This window comes from Diadema setosum, chromosome 4, assembly GCF_964275005.1.
Source record: "Diadema setosum chromosome 4, eeDiaSeto1, whole genome shotgun sequence".
In the NCBI taxonomy this organism is placed as follows: domain Eukaryota; kingdom Metazoa; phylum Echinodermata; class Echinoidea; order Diadematoida; family Diadematidae; genus Diadema; species Diadema setosum.
Genome location: NC_092688.1, coordinates 44,413,851 through 44,431,089, shown reverse-complemented (window position 1 = coordinate 44,431,089; position 17,239 = coordinate 44,413,851). Strand labels below are relative to the sequence as shown.

The 17,239-nt window shown below is 38.9% G+C and overlaps 1 protein-coding gene across 1 annotated transcript; it reads right to left on the bottom strand.

Moving 5' to 3' along the window:
* Positions 1-7,559: 7,559 nt before the first annotated feature.
* On the bottom strand, positions 7,560-13,943 carry LOC140227327 (C-signal-like). The gene is made up of 5 exons (XM_072307744.1): positions 13,818-13,943; positions 11,341-11,392; positions 10,275-10,462; positions 8,322-8,471; positions 7,560-7,790 (listed from the first exon to the last, which is right to left on the bottom strand). Exons 1-5 carry the CDS (start codon positions 13,941-13,943, stop codon positions 7,560-7,562), a joined length of 747 nt encoding a protein of 248 aa, XP_072163845.1.
* Positions 13,944-17,239: the final 3,296 nt, after the last annotated feature.

Here is a 17,239-nt window from a genome sequence, read left to right as displayed (position 1 = left end):
GATAACTACCACCCGGATAATTACCCCCCAGGTCTATTCCCCCCTAGGGCAACTACCCTCCGGACAACTACCCTCCTAGGGCAATCACCCTCCAGGGCCATTACCCCGTAGGACAACTACCACCCGGTCATCTACCCTCCTAGGGCAACTACCCCCAAGGGCAATTACCCCTAGGACATCTACCCCCCGGATAACTACCCCCTGGGTAATTACCCCCTGGATGACTACCCCCCGGATAACTACCCCCCAGATGACTACCCCCCCCCCCCGGAAAACTACCCCCTGGGTAACTACCCCTCGGTTAACAACCCCCAGGATAACTACCCCCCGGATAACTACCCCCAGGATAACTACCACCCGGATTACCACCCCGAGATACCCCCTCCCCCTCATAACCATACCCCGAACCGCCCCCCCCCCCCTCCTGATACTTACCCACTGGACAACCCTCCCTTCCCCCCCCCCGAAAGTTACCATACACCCGTTGTAATTTTTCCATAAGTTCATAACACCATATCAGAAGACTAAGCTCATATAGGCCCTACATTAATGCACCTTTCTCTTACACTGTCATCATTTACTCTTTTGGCTTGTCATTTTCTACCATTATAACACATTAGACGATAAACATAAGAAAAGGAGAGTTGATTTCACTGCAATTCATATTCCCTTTACATTAGCGAGGGACCCTTCGATATAAAAAAAGCCATAGTTTCTGATAGGATCCGGGCGCGGTTTTATGAAAGTTATCAGTCCTGACAAGCTGTCAGTTCCATACAATTACCAATCGTTGTAGGTCGATCAAAGCAGGTCCATGGTAACAAGTCAGTGACTCGAGCTTATCAATCAAGCAGAACCCATGGTTTTATTGAAATTATTAGAGACTAACAAGATGTCATAACTGGCAACTTTTATCAAAATGGTGCCCTAATCTGTCATTTGAGTAAAATTACAGCTTATTTTACATACAAGTAGAATTGTGCTAGTTTTCAAATTAAATGTTGTCGACACTTTAAGGGGAAATCCAGTTCAAATATAAGCTGGTCTGATTAGAAAGAGTAAATATTACGAGTTTAACGGTATTTCTTTCTTCTTTTTTTTTTTTTTTTTTTTTTTTTTTTTTTTTTTTTTTACAAAACACCCCTAGTTGTTAACGAAGTTTTTTGTCCTGCACCCTCTTTTTGAATAGATCTAGAGATCTACATTAGGGCTGCTCTGTTTTATCCCGGCCATTTTAAGACTATTTTTTTTTTCACAAAAACTTGAATCCTTCTTGGAATAACATTCTCTTAAATATTTCGTAAGGGGTTTCTAATTATCTCACCCAAAAGATGCTAAAAACCTGAAGTTAGGTCTCGACCAAAACCAGACGATATGAAAAAATGTTGTTGTTGTTTTTTTCAATTCAAATAGCAAACGTTGTTCGAAAATGACAGTGAGAGACGTAATTTTCTGGTGGGGGGGGGGGGGAGTTATTGTAAGAGGGGTGATTATTTGGAGCCTAATTTTAATAAGGAGTAATCTATAGTCAAGGGAGGTAATGCTCTGCGGTGATCATACCAAGGATGTGACAATCTCTTCCCGCATCCTTGATATACTAGTTGTTAATGCCCAATGATGCAGTGGGGCAATTCTGAAATGAGCGTTTACGGTATAATAGTAAAACAGTTACAAAATTGATGAAACAATGCAAAGAAAACAAATTAAGACAGAGACGAAGTACACAAATAAAGAAACAGTGAACTCCCGTTACAACGAACACGGTTATAACGAAATTTCGTTATAACGAAGAAAAACTTCTGGTCTCAAAATTATCGCCATTGAAGTCTATGGTACAAAATTCGCTTATAACGAAGACGGTTATAACAAAATTTTCGTTACCACGCAGTCTTTTCTGAGCGCCACTGACAAAGAAAAACAAAAGAAATGTGCTCCTTAACAACGAAATGCGGATCGCATTCGAAAATGCGTAGCGGAACAAGCATTTTTATAGCGTCTCTGCATGCATGAGCGAACGCTTCACATCATTGTATGTTCACTCCGTGTATCACGCACAGTTTCCGAGGGGAACTTGCGTTATTGTAATACAATAATCTGAATTCAGATAAGGTTTGTTTCATTGTTCCGAAGTCCTTTGATACAAAACACACAGATTTTGATACAACTAAATGTCCGTAATAGTTCGGAAATGAAATATTAAGCACATTTTGGCGTTATTCCAAAGGTTCGTTAATCCCATGATAAAATATGGTTCTTATTCTTATTCTTATACGGTTCGTTAGTCCGAAAATGATAGGAATTCAAAACGTTCGTTAATCGGAACATTACGAAAAGAATCGTTAATCCATGGTGGAAAAAGGTGAGTACACTAACAAAACTTAAGAATTGCAATCCTTATAATCGTCTTAAGATAAATAAATCTTCGAAATAACTAACCTGTCTAATTTTTTTTTTCATTAACAAACTTTCTTCGGAATAACGAACCTTATTGCATTTCGGATGAAAAAGCCTTCGGAACAACGAACTTTCTGAATAGTGAACCTTTCTCATTTTTTTTATTTTATTTATAGTTAACCTTCAGAATGACGAACCTCATTTCATTTTCAGATCAACGAACCTTCGGAAAATGAACAATATATTATTTTAACTTAAATTATGAACTTTCGGAATAATGATTCTTCGGAAATGCGAACCTTCCGATAAACAAACCATCGGAATCCCGGGAATGGCGAAACTTCGGAATAAGGAGCGTTCGGAGTAACGTAGTTAAGTAAAAAAAAAAAAATAATAATAAATAAATAAATAATAACCTTTGGAGTATCGAACTGTAACCAAATCCTACACCGTCATTTTCTACACAATCCATCATGTGTGACAACACAAACAACTTTATGCTCTTTTTAAAATGTAATATTTAAACGAAATTAAAAAGGTACTCTCCCATTTCACATAGCTTTCCAGCGTATGATGAGGATTCAACAAACAGAAATTTATTTTTATGCGTGGTTTCCTTCTTTTCGTTATACTGTGCATTTGTTCGGTTATAACGATATTTCGCTAAAACGAAAAAAAACAAAAACAAACAACTGTCGGTCCTGGGCATTTCGTCCTAACGGGAGTGCACTGCACATGAACACACACGAGATAAATCCCTTGTAATGAGAGAAAGAGGAAAGGTGAGTAATGAATGACAGGAATAGACTACCTTCACGGTACATGGACAGAGAAAAGCGAGAGGGAAGAGGAAGATGATGGGTCAAAACCAGGGCACGTGAGGCATAAGATATAAGCTCCTCAAAATAAAGAAGTGTTACATGGAGTTGTGGTAAACGACAGACGATTGTGGTTTAAAAAAAATGCTAAAAGTGAAGTGTAACATTTCTTCAAAATGTCTTTAGTTCAATGGTAAAGGCATTCAAACTTAAAATTTCTTTTATACTACTATCAAGAGAAATCCGAAATTTCGGAACAGTAAAAGAAAATACAGATTTAGCGAAAAAAAATTTGGTTAAAGGCATTGACATTTACTGGATTACCGGGTAGGATATGCAGGGACAGTTTCGTTTTTGATGAACATAGAGTCAAAATACAAAAGGGAGAAATTAAGCTTGTACATAAATCGTCCTAAATGCAAACGATACAAATCGTAAATCCTTAAGATGTTGTTTTCATAAGATGAAGTATCAGTATGGCATCTCCGTGATTCCTGGCAAATGATACAAAGAACTTCGTTTTCCTGTAGTAATAATATTCTTTTTATTAAAAGTAAGAGTTGGGGGGGGGGGCAATGACCCGGGAGGTAGTTATCCAGGGGGTAATTGACGTGGTGCACTGTCCTGGGGGTAATTTTCCTAATGATAGTTATATAGGGGAGGGGGAGTTGTAGGCCTATTTATCCGGGGTAATCATCCATGGGAAGTTATCGGAGGGGGTAGTTATCGGGTGGAAGTTATCTGGGGTCTAGTTATCGGAGGAAGGGGTAGTTAACCTGGGGATAATTATACTGGTGGTAATTATCTGGGGGGTAGTTATCCGGAGGGTAATTATCCGGGGGGTAATTATCCGGGGGTAGTTATCCAGAGGGTAGTTCTCCGAGGGGTAGTTACCCAGGGGGTAGTTCTCCGGGGGTAGTTATCCAGAGGGTAGTTCTCCGAGGGGTAGTTACCCAGGGGGTAGTTCTCCGGGGGGTAGTTATCCAGAGGGTATAGTTCTCCGAGGGGTAGTTACCCAGGGGGTAGTTCTCCGGGGGGTAGTTATCCAGGGGGTAGTTATCCGATGGGGTAGTTATCCAGGGGTAGTTATCCGAGGGGTAGTTATCCAGGGAGTAGTTTTCCTAAGGGGGAATAGCCCTGGGGGGTGATTGCCCTAGGAGGGTAGTTGTCCGGGGGGTAGTTGTCCTAGGGGGTAATTACCCTGGAGGGTAATTGCCCTTGGAGGGTAGCTGTCCGGGGGGTAGTTGCCCTAGGGGGAATTTTCCTGGGGGGTAATTATCCGGGTGGTAGTTATCCGGAGGGTGGTTTTCCAGGGGGTACTGTTCCTAGACCCATATAATATATATATATATATATATATATATATATATGTGTGTGTGTGTGTGTGTGTGTGTGTGTATGTATGTCCATCTTTATACACATACATATAAGAAGAAGAAGAAGGAGTGTCGAGTATACGCCGTTTGTACTTCTAACAAGATTTTTATTGATACAATTTTCGGCCCGCCTCGGGCTTTCGTCTGTGTATACAAAAGTGTATGTACACTGAAACAATCTGAGCAAGCATACTTTGTCTTTGAAGGATCCGTAAAAGTAGGCAGAACCAGACAGGAACAACGACCGCATGAACAGACGAACTGAGACTGACATTATTTCAACCATTTTCGACACACTCACTGTACGAATCGATTTTATTCGGACGTTTGAAACATGACGGATGCGTAATCCAAGCTTGGGTCCAGTGCCGTATATTAAGAGAGTCTGGCCAACTCGGTTTTTGGCTTTATTGTGTTTTGAAGCCTGTGATTGGTCAAAAGCCGGTCCCGTGATCTACAGGCGCCATGTCGTTACTGAAGTGCGCTCATACGCAGTGCCCATTGTTAACTACCCCTTATTTGGCTTGGTTATTTTGTTACGTCTGAGCGTACACGCCAACCCTGTAACGCGTAATACGCGCGGTAACGACATGGCGTCCAAATTAGCAGTTGGCCAGACTCTCTTAATATACGGCACTGCTTGGGTCCAGTGCCGTATATTAAGAGAGTCTGGCCAACTGCTAATTTGGACGCCATGTCGTTACCGCGCGTATTACGCGTTACAGGGTTGGCGTGTACGCTCAGACGTAACAAAATAACCAAGCCAAATAAGGGGTAGTTAACAATGGGCACTGCGTATGAGCGCACTTCAGTAACGACATGGCGCCTGTAGATCACGGGACCGGCTTTTGACCAATCACAGGCTTCAAAACACATAAGCCAAAAACCGAGTTGGCCAGACTCTCTTTATATACGGCACTGCTTGGGTCTATGCAATAGCGCCCTCTTGATTCTTAGGTCCGTTTCCCTTTAACTGACACTGAAACCAAAATATACATCGTATGTGGATTGAGGGAATGCAGCAATAATTATAAAAGAACACAGTAGCGAAGTATGAGGAAAACCGGAAAATTCGTTCAAAAGTTATGATTTTTTAAAGTTTTGGTGTAGCCATCACCGGACGAGAAGACAACAGTTTTGTGACGTCATGCACGAACAGCGATATGAAGAAAATATATTTTCACTTTCCTTTCATAATGAAAGAGCATTCGACTATTATACCTCTTTACAAAAGCAGGGGGAATGATATTGCCCTTAACATTATGTCAGTAACAAGTTGAGGGGACGTGAATACTTTTCATAAAAAGTGACATTTTGCCGAATTTCTTTAACAGTTGCTTTAAGGCGTTGTACATACCAACAGCGCGAACTATAAAGGTCTAGTAGTTTTCTTATCCAGCAATGGCTGCACCGAAAATTTGATTATTCATAATTTTTGAACGGATAATGTCCGCATTTCCTCCAACTTTGTCTATGTATTCTATAATAATGTTGCTGATTAAACACACAATCCACTCGTGTATTTCGGTATCATTTCCCTTTTAATTCTAATTATTATTAGATCATTCGATAAACTCCACGCCTGCACCTGGAGATTAATGAATCTATTCTTTCACGTGGCTACCTTATGGTAGGTCTGAAGCATTTAGCGGCTTGTGAGCATGCGCACACACGGCACCTCCACAGACGGACTTGGCGCCGAAAAATAAAGTGCACTGCATGCTAACAATAGAACACTTTGCACTGCTTTTAGTATAGTGGTCTCTCACCGGAGACCTGCTGCTAGACTGGTCTGACCCTTGAACCCAATTCTTCACTCTCTTTTTCTAGTCTGTTTCCGTTCTTGGTCAATGGTGGCGTGTCCATATAGATTCAATGTATATTTATGAGAGTGAGTGTTCAGCATAGACCTTTGTTAAGAACAAAGTTACCAGCATGAGTTTTGAATATTATTCTGATAATCGCATGCTTTCATGTAAAATGAATGTATCGCAAGAAATTATACTGTTCTAATTTCTATTTCCGTCTATGTCTGTCTGAGTAATCGCCAAATCAAATATCATGCCACTTTTTGAAAGGCAACTTCAAGTACGTAAAATCATTATCATGAATATATCCTCGCTTGTCTTTTTCGTCATATACGGTGTTACTTTAAAAGTTCTTGGGCACACAAAGCAAATGCCGCCTTCGATATTATCAAACACTCTATACGGCACCTTCCTTTATTCTACGTATATTTGAGATGTACGTACACTGTTGCCAACCTGCACTTACAGTTGCAAAACAAGCGGTGTGCAGAATTCCACTTTCAATACACGTCATGTGATGTTACCATAATGATCTCACGGGACATTATGAGCTTTTATCCAGTTACATACAATTACAAGGTCTCAATCATAAACACTCGGGTTACTTACAGGCAATAATTTATTTTCTCCTTTTTACGGTCTTTCTTGCATTGGTGGCCAGAGCTTCATAGTCACTCACTTACAAAAAATTACCACGTATATGGCGGGTGGTGGTATACATTTTTTGTCATTATTGCATCTCTTCTTTTCTGTACAGGCAGAATATGACCAATTTGATTTACTGTTTTCAAAGTTTGCTTTTCAATGAAGGCAAAGTTTCCATTTAGTTCCTTTCATCTTTCCATCTCCTGCTATTTGATTAAATAATCTTCTCAAAAACAGTTTAGAGGCCCTCGAGTATAAATGTTGTCAATAAATTTTCTCGGTAATTTAGGCTATTAGCTGTGATGAAAACTCCATTAAGCATTTTGGGAAACATGAAAAAGGACGGAAAATTGTTTTTAAAAAATGAAAAACACAAGGATGCCCGCCAATCTCCAAGGGTTCCGCCACAAGATTCTGCCGGGGGAGGCACGAGAGAGAGAGAGAGAGAGTGGGAGCATTGACTCTTGAATTTGTAAACTAACCTGTCGACAGGAAAAAAAGTTCGTTTTCGGAATCTGTTAGTACGGGCAGATTTGAATGGGAAATTTGAGGTCAAGGAAATAACCGTTTACACCCTCGCCAGCCGCAGAGAAGATTCTCAGCATGGTGGAAACTGATTCCTCTGTAGTCACTTCGCCGTCTGATCCTCCCATATCAGTTTGGACCCATCCTGGATGCTGTGCCAAGACCAGGATCCGTTCCCCTCTGAGTTCCCAACTCAGCCCCTGAGTGATCATGTTGACTGCAGCCTTTAGACATACACGAAATATCACAAACCATCAGACACAAATCATGTACAAGAGAAGAAACTATATACACTATCATTGTAACTGTCATTAACATTTAAATTTGAATTCAAATTAAGAAATATTTTCATCATCAATAATAATTGCAAAAACTTAAATTAAAAAATTCATGTGATAATGATTAACAAAATGAAGAAACATAACTGTATTAGTTTTAAATATATATATATACACAGTAAGAAATAAATAAGGATGAGAATAGAAATGGTTGGTCCCACTAAAAACCAAAGCTTGTATGATATGGGACCCACATAATTATCATATGAATGTTGACCAAATATTTTTCAAGATTTTCAGGACAAAACCCTCTTGGATTGCTACTGTTCATTTGTAGGGTTGTGAGGTAATGTCTCAAGACAGGGAAAGGACTGAGATTGATTGCATTGTATTTCCGAACACATCTGAACTTCTTTGGTTATACCAAGGCATTAATGATGCCGGTATAATCTGGCTTCGTCCGTGTGTCTTGGTTACCTTGCTCTCCCTGTAACCTGCTAAGCCACCTGTTGACTTAGATATGGAGCCCAGAATAGAAGAAATATTGATGATGGCTGCTCTCTCGATACTGAGTCTCGGGAGTTTTCTACTACTCAGGGCAGCATGCCGCAGCAGAGGAAGAAATGCCTGTCAGGAAGTCAATTCAATTCAGTTCAATTCAATTCAATTCAATTCAATTCATTTAATTCTCATTTTTCTTCCAACAAAACATAACACGCAAGGTAAATCAGGAATTCCATCATAAGCATAATTTATATACATGTACATTATATAATACAATATATATACATTATACATTTATATGCGTGGACGGCAAATAATTGTTTTGGATATAAACTCCAAATTTTATTGTCCGAAAATGGAAATTCTTTTTTGCCCAATTGATCGTGGGCCCGGCAGCCACTGAGCAGCGCCAGATCGACGTTGCTCTAACCTTTTCAACTGTTGAACGGCAAACAAGGTAGCAGCAACTCCCATCTTTTAACGTCTTTTGGTATGACGCGGCCGGGGTTCGAACCCACGACCTCCCGATTGTGAGGCAGCCGCTCTATTTACTGAGCCAACACATCGCAGTTCAAGTTTAATGCCGCTCCTTATTTACTAAGTTTGACTTTTCTGAAACGTTTGTTATCCTATTTGCTTCATTAAACTATTCATTGAATTTTGATATGAAATAAGGTTACGAAATTTTCAGTTGTCATGTTCTTTCATAGCACTTTATATTGGTCGCAAGAATATGAAACCAGGGAGGTGTGAGAGAGATCTCTCTCACACCTCCCTGATGAAACACATTAAAGATGAAGCGATGCATTCATCGCCTCACAGCTTTCCTGTTAGTCTGTACAAAACAAAAACCAAAATGTAATGATATCTCAGTCAATAATACTGCAAAGGTCCTACAGTATGGCAACAGGGATCGACTCATACTTTGTTCGGGTGCTGCTCGTTATTCCGAAGGTTCGCTATTCCGAAAGTTCGTTATTCCGAAGGTTCGTTAATCCGAAACACACGAATTCTCTATACCTAGAGGTTCGTTAATCCGAAAATGAAAAAGGGTTCGTTGTGGCGTTATTCTGAAGGTTCGCTATTCCGGAGATCCGTTAATCCGAAAATGAAATTCGGAATAATGAACCTTCGGAATAACGAATTTTCGGACTAAAGAGCCTTCGGAATAACAAACCTTCGGAATAACGAGCTGTAACCCTTTGTTCTCTGGTGGCTGAAATCCTTGAATTTTAACTTTATGGTGGTCCGAAATAAAAAGAAATATAAAAAGTTCATTTCCAATTTCTAGCTGCCCAATAAATGGGCCACCAAAAGGGAGCCTTTATTGGAAATCTGGGAGCCAGGCATCAAATTTTAGTGACCTTGGGCAATCGGACCACCGCTAATGCCGAGACCTGTAATAAGTATGCGGAGTTAACGCGTCGATAATAGTTGATATTATATATTTAGAGCGCCTTTTCCACTGGAAACAAAGTGCTATGAGATATCATCCCTGCATTGTCGGCACAGGATATATAATGTATACAAATTACCAGGCAGTGACAGTACAAGTTCAGTACATGATTATCAAAATAGGTAGGTCTTTTACCGCTGATGTCGAGCCCTTTAAGTATGGAATTAACGCGTTGTTAATAATGATAGTAGGTGATATTTTTTGAGCGTCTTTTCAAGCTATGATGTCATCCCTGGTCACCACAGGAGATTTTACAAATTACCAGGTAATGACAGTACAAGTTCAGTGTATATACAGTTATAGGGATATCAAAATTAATAAGTAGGTCTTCAAATTTTGTTTGAAGTGCAGGATCCATGTGTTGGTGATGATTCCAGAAGAGGAGGGAGCTTATCCCACAGGCTGCAGGGAACAGTAGAGGAGATCGAAAGCTGCATCGCCAGCTAGTCTGTTTGTTAAGCATCATTTACCTGAGTAACTCTAATGAGACTAATCACGTTGACGTCCATTACAGCTGTAAGACCCTCCCTAGTGGCATCTGCGTAGCCCTCCTTGTTGTTCACGCCTGCGTTGTTGATCAGGACGTTGAGACCCTTCTCGCCGACGACACTCGAGACCTCCTCCACAGCGGGTTGATAGGTGGCTTCATTCTGGACATCTGGGTGTCACGGTCAACATTTATAGAAAGGGGTATGTTCATCTTTAAATCACGGAATCATTATGTATTATAAAATACTCTTTATGATCTCTGCAATCTGATTGGTCAATTGTCATGCGTTGATTTTTACCGATCCGAACGCATGGCTCAAGTCTTGGATATATACCAGACGCATAAGGGGGGAAATGGCTGTATTTCATGAATCTACGGGCCCATTCTATAACACGATTACACGAATGATGCACAGGCCTATTTCATGGATCAATGAGAATTGGATGCTCTCATTTAACTCTGGAACAGTCTAAAGCCCACTCGCTACGTTCCAAAGTTGTACTCACTCATCCAATATTATTTTCACCGATCCATGCACTCTTTCCTGTGCATCATTTTGTATAATAGCGCTCTTTAAAACTGTACAAGACAGTTTCTTAGTTCCATTGTATAATAAATATTGATGCCGTTCAAACTACATGTAAGGTCAAGTGTTAATTTCATATAATTTAATGTATATATCATCATCAAATTTTCATAATCGTAGAATATCTTAAAAGAGAGGTCTATAACTTTGGTTCGGAATTACAATGAAAGTGTTTAACACCACTCAAATTTCTGTTCAGCAGTTAATCTACCATCTGTAATCTGCATTGTCGAGCACGCTTTTCAATCAAAGTTAAAAAGAAAAACACTATAGCTTGATAAGGCTTAATTTACGTCTCTGTATAAGATATTCCTATGTTAGTTTCATGTTGGTGTTTGAGAGGGAAAAAAGCTTTGCATTATTTTTAATCAAAAGCTTGTGAAGATAATATCTCAAATAATATTTTCTGTATTCCGCCTTCGTTTGCAGTCAAAGAGCCAAGATGAACTCTAAAACATACCCAATCCAATAATGTGAACGTTTTCGTTACTCGCGGCCAAGGTTTGAAGATCCTAAAAAAAAAAAAAAAAAAAAAAAAAAAGTGAGAAGGGGATAATCAAAGACGTATCAAGGATCGGTATATGTAATAGAAAATTGTCAATTTGTTTAAAAGCTACCATTTTCACTTAAAGCCACTGTTTATCATTGTGAGCAGTGATTTAACATTATTTTTTTTATTTATGATATCACATTGATACATTAGAATAGTTCATTTGTATCACAACGCATACTATCCACAAAAAAAAGAAAGAAATGGCAATAAAGCCGCAAACATAAGGAGATATCACCAATTTTCTCAATACACCATAAAATACTGTACATGTTTTGATCTAGAGATGGTTTTGATAAACAATTTAACATATTCAACATTCAACCTTAATTCAGCATAAGCATATTCAGCAATATCTAACATTGATTATACTGATTAACATTTCTAAGTTTGTTGGTGTCTCAAATTATATCTCTATCGCTCATATTCTATAACCATTTTGAAGCACTAAATCTGTTTGTTTGTTTGTTTTTTCTTCTGCAAATGACAATAATTATAGTGGCTTTTGTATAAATTATTTGCAAAGATTTGGTACATTGATAATCGTGCTGAATATACATGTCATTCATAAACTTTCATGTGATGTCTTCCACCTGTATGTTATACAATGACTGCAGAAAACCCACACCGATGCATGCAGTGGACCCCCGTTATAATGAAGTCATCTGGACCGGCAATTGCTTATCGAAATTTCGTTAAAACCGAACAAATACGCAATAAAAATATAATGCTGATAATGCTGGAGTTCAAATTTTTACTTAGTTGTTGTAATCAGTATTTTGTTTATGATAACCGTGTTCGTTGTAACGGGAATGCTCTGCACTGTAAAAGACATGACTATATTTTAATATAGTCGTGACTATATTTCAATATCATAAATTCGAACTTGAACTTGAACTGGTTTGCAGCTTGTATTTCATACTCCGTCGTCTTCACAGATGATATAATATATGCTTATATACAACTCCTGCTATTTATGTCTTTCTTTTTTACACATAAAATACACCTCAAAATCAGTGAACGAAGTTGTTGAGTTTTGTTTGGATCTTCCAGTTGAAATAGGTATATACGTGATGAAAGAACATGAAGAAAGTTATTGAGTTTTGTTCGGATCATACAGTTGAAACAGGTATAGTGATTAACTAAAATTTAATGTATGGCGTTATGATAAAAGAACATGAAGAAAGTTATTGAGTTTTGTTAGGATCTTATAGTTGAAACAGGTATACGAGTGACTAATTAAAACTTAAATGTATGACATTATGATGAAGGAACATGAAGAAAGTTATTGAGTTTTGTTTGGATCTAATTACAGTTGAAACAGTTTATAAGTGATTAACTAAAAAACTCATGTGTGACATTGTGATAAAAGCCGGCCAGATAATTAAATTCATATTCAGCTGTACTTAATGTACGTAATCATGCATGTACATTATACCTGAAGTTTAAAAAAAAAATCAAAAGCAACTTCACATTAACAGAAGAACATGGGACATTGGGCATCGTAAGCAAACGCTGGCGTGGGTGCATGCATGCAACAGATTTTTTTTTTTTTAGACTGTGTTTGTTTGTTTTTTTGTCCGTCAGTATCTGTACACAGCAAAAGAATTCCTTCGTTTTTTAGCAATAATGGATATTGAGCGCCTTCAATATTTTGCTAAGATGTAGCAGCTGTTGTGTTATATAACTTACTATTTTTTTTTTTTTTAGGCCGAGATGATTATCAACTTTAAAGCCAGACAATGCTTACACAGAAGAAACTTTACTTCGATATGCATGTACGATATAACCCCCCCCCCCAAAAAAAAAAAAAAAAAAAAACACGGAATTATTGATACTTGGGTATAATATCTGATACCTCCCTGATCTGTAGATAAGACCATTATGTGCAGATACCTATAGGTGATATAGTTGCTGCATAATGAATGTAGGACACCTACTTCCTAATTGCATGCCGCATATGAATCTTACACTGGATTTCACCGTCAAAAAAAAAAAAACAACAACAACAACAACAACAAAACAGTAAACAATTAAGTTAAGAAACATAGGTCCACAATCATCCATATGTTTATGTATATGACAAACCGAAAGAGAAGTATGATCAACCCAGTAGGCCCTACTGTTCAAACAGACGAACAGACGAGAAGGAGACAGCTACGGCTAGAGTCAAAGACAGACAGACAGACAGACATTGTATACCAAAAACTGCACGTTTTCATATTATGCAAATTGTGTGTTTGCAGAGACCTGTACATGTCAAAAACAACTGTACTACTCGTTCATATTATTCCCAAGCAAACAGATTTGACTACAAAATGGCGACGAAGAACTATGAATCATGGAAAATACATCCACACAGTTATTAAAGTTGTCGTTTTTTCTACCTTTGCCTTCTCTGGACTCCTACAAGCAGCGAAGATGTGGGCTGGTCGTGGATCACGTCCAGCAAGCTGGCGTACAAACTCCAGACCAATACCCCTGTTAGCACCCGTGATAACTAAAGATTCCATGGTCGTTACACTCAAACCAGGCTCTAGGTCATGTACATGTATATCATATGCGGTAGACTGAAACGGTAGTGTACAAATGAGGCTGGTGTATATTGCTGTCTAGTCCGCTTTGTTGGAGCAGGGGGTTGGTTGGCTCGTATCACATCAGTCGTATGACCAATGCATTTTATGTGTACTTTGGTTCGAACGCTGCTCAGGAATACTGAGAGTGAATAGATGTTTTTAGTTTTTTATTATTTTGTTATGTGGTGTCCTCGAATGCCGTTTTGAAGGTACTGTTAAACACGGGTTGAACAGGAAATGATACAGGATGATGTCCATGTTTGATATATCATACAACGCACACTGCACACAAGATAGACAATGTCATGTAAGAGGGATCGACATCACGAGTATATACTATAATTATTGTCACCATTTTGCATGTATGTATGGGCCGGCCAGTACCATTCTAAATGCCGAGACACTGAAGGAAGAACAGCCGTCTGGCTGAATCATGTGCCGTGTTGAAATAAATAAATGAAAAAAAAAAAAATGAAGACGTTAAAGGGATGGTACAGTACTAGTGGACATGAAAATCGGGCTTACCAAGAAAACATTTATGAAATAGTACAGAGCATACCCATTTTAACAGGAATTCAAAGGTTATTTGATGAAAATCGGGTTTGGATCAACAACCACCTCCAAAAACAAAGTACAGTGTACTGGAAATAAAATATCATTTGATTTGAATTGAATTGTGATTGCATATTGTACTTCTGGCTATCAAACTGTAATGCAGTAAGCAAAACAAAGAATATAAAAATTCTCATGGTTTTCCTTTTGAGAGCTCACTCAGAGCCTTCAAAATTGTAATGTATTAGCTATACCATATCATGTAAGTCAAGTAACCAGCATGTGTTATTTTTACTTTTACCTATAAATGAAAAAGTCTTATACAGTGTAATGTATGTATGGCGTTGCTTCGCGAACGAAGATTTAAGGAAGTCCACGTCTGCTGCAGGCTCGAAAGTGACTGATGAGTCCGATGCGGGACAGGCAGGCACGGTTGTAGCGGTTGCACGGGAAAGTCGGTTGGTTGGTGTTGGGTGTTGGGTTTTTCCTCTGTTGTCTTTTTCTGTTGAGTCGGGCGATCATCCTCGAAGGCGGCTGTTGCTCGTCGAACAGTAAGGCGCCAAGATGTGCGATCAGAGGCGATAGCAGCCCACCGTCGGTGATCGATGTTGCAGGTGCTCAAGGTTTTTTTCAAGCAGTCCTTGTATCTCATCCTGGGTCCACCTCTGTCTCGGTGTCCAGAAGAGAGCTCACCGTACAGCATGACATTCGGAAGGCGATGGTCTTCCATTCTCGAGACATGACCAGCCCAGCGCAGTTGAGTTTTCATCAGTGTGGCTTCGATGCTAGTAGTCTCTGCCAGCTCAAGAACTTTGATGTTGGTGACAAAGTCATTCCAGTGGATGTTTAGGATGAAGCGAAGACATCGCTGGTGGAAGAAGACGTAGGTGATGCCGGGTAGAGGGCCCATGACTCGGATCCGTATCAGAAGAGTTGGTAAGACAACGGCTCTGTACACGCTAATCTTTGTCTGCTTTTTCAGGTGGTTGTTTTTCCAGACTCTGTCGTGCAGTCTACCAAAGGCGCTGCTTGCCTTAGCAAGTCTGTTGTCTATTTCTTTGTCGACTCTTGCCTTTGATGTGACGGTGCTGCCGAGGTAAGTAAATTGATCAACTGTTTTGAGTTCTGTTTGCCCTATGGTGATGTGGGGGGAGGGGGGGGGGACTGGTAATCCTGTCGAGGAGCCGGCTGATGAAGAACCTCGGTTTTCTTCAGGCTTACTTCAAGGCCAAATGCTTTAGCAGTAACTGCGAAGCAGGACATTAAGCGCTGGAGAGCAGACTCTGAACAAGCAACAAGAGCGGCATCATCTGCGAAGAGTAGCTCACGGACGAGTAGCTCATGCGTCTTGGTGTGAGCTTGCAGACGTCTCAGATTGAATAGACTGCCGATTTTCATTTGTTCAATCGCTTTAAGTGTCTCCTCGAGGGAAGGGAATTCATCCAGCTCAGGTCTAAAGAGCTGTTGGGGAATCTGGAGCAGGGCAGATTCTTGTACCATGCGGTTGGCACTGAAGAGCGACTGAAAGTGCTCTGACCATCGGGTGAGGATGGAGGTCTTTATACAGTGTAATATCATTACATTGTATCCCAAGGTCATTGGGACCAACAAAATTTGTTCTTTATATTAGATATTTTGTTATATCAGTCGTCAATGAACAATACAAAACAAAGGAAATACATTCATTGGGACCAGAGAAATTGGTTTGTTTTATCAGGTATTTTGTTATATCAGATCTCTTTGAATGGAGTTTCCTCTGTATTCAAATTCACTCGGCAAAAAAAAAGAAAGAAAGAAAGTAAACACATTTTCCAGTTAATATTTCTCAAAGAAGATTTTGATTAAAATAAATGTGTCATATACCATAACAAAGAATATTCAATTGGCTATCAACCTGGTAGGTTTATACAAAGGGAAATTTGACGCATGAGTGAACACATTCGTTTTGTCCTCCACGGCAGAAAAGTAAAAATTGCAGAATTGGACATATTGAAATTCATTTGCAAATGCCCTCCAAGATAGCAATGATAACAAAAGACCAATTTAACGCAATGAGAGACATGAATGAAACAGCAGAAATAAGTTTCCGTTCCCTTGTTTCCCTTTATATCCAAAACAAAAACATAGTGGGGAAACTGACGGCAGAAACATAATCATTTTCCATCAATTCAAACTTTAAATGACATAGAGAGTAAGCCGTATAGGTGATAAAATTGACAGAATTTCTTCATTTTACCTTTTAATTGAGGAATTTAAGAATGCATGAGACATATTCAAGAATCAAATATTATTCCAAATTTTCTTAATTTGGAATAACATTTCAAATTTAACTTTCTTTGTTACCATAATTTTTCTCTTATGTCTTTGACTGCGGTTTCAAGAGAAGATTCTTCATTTTCCTCCATTATGTTTGGCCTTTCTTTATTTTTGGAGGGTTACAGAGACATTATAGAGATCATAGGTTGTTTTTTTGAAAATTAATTTTAATTTCTATTGTGTTGAATTTGTCTTTTGTTCTCATTATTATATTGAAGAACTAATATGCTCGAATAACAACTTGTCCATTTTATAATTTTTACTTTTGCACCTTGGAAGAGAAAAACAAATGTGTTCACTCATGCGTAAAGTTAACCTTTTCACTGACCTAATGGGCTGATAGCTAATTTAATTACCTTTAACAT

What these genes read in the sequence shown, in the direction of transcription:
- LOC140227327 (XM_072307744.1), bottom strand. Translation starts at nt 13,943, where the DNA reads ATGGAATCTTTAGTTATCACGGGTGCTAACAGGGGTATTGGTCTGGAG. An exon ending in GGAGTCCAGAGAAGGCAAAG is followed by an intron (nt 11,393 to 13,817) that starts GTAGAAAAAACG and finishes TTTTTTTTTTAG; the next exon opens with GATCTTCAAACCTTGGCCGC. An exon ending in GTCTCATTAGAGTTACTCAG is followed by an intron (nt 8,472 to 10,274) that starts GTAAATGATGCT and finishes ACTTCCTGACAG; the next exon opens with GCATTTCTTCCTCTGCTGCG.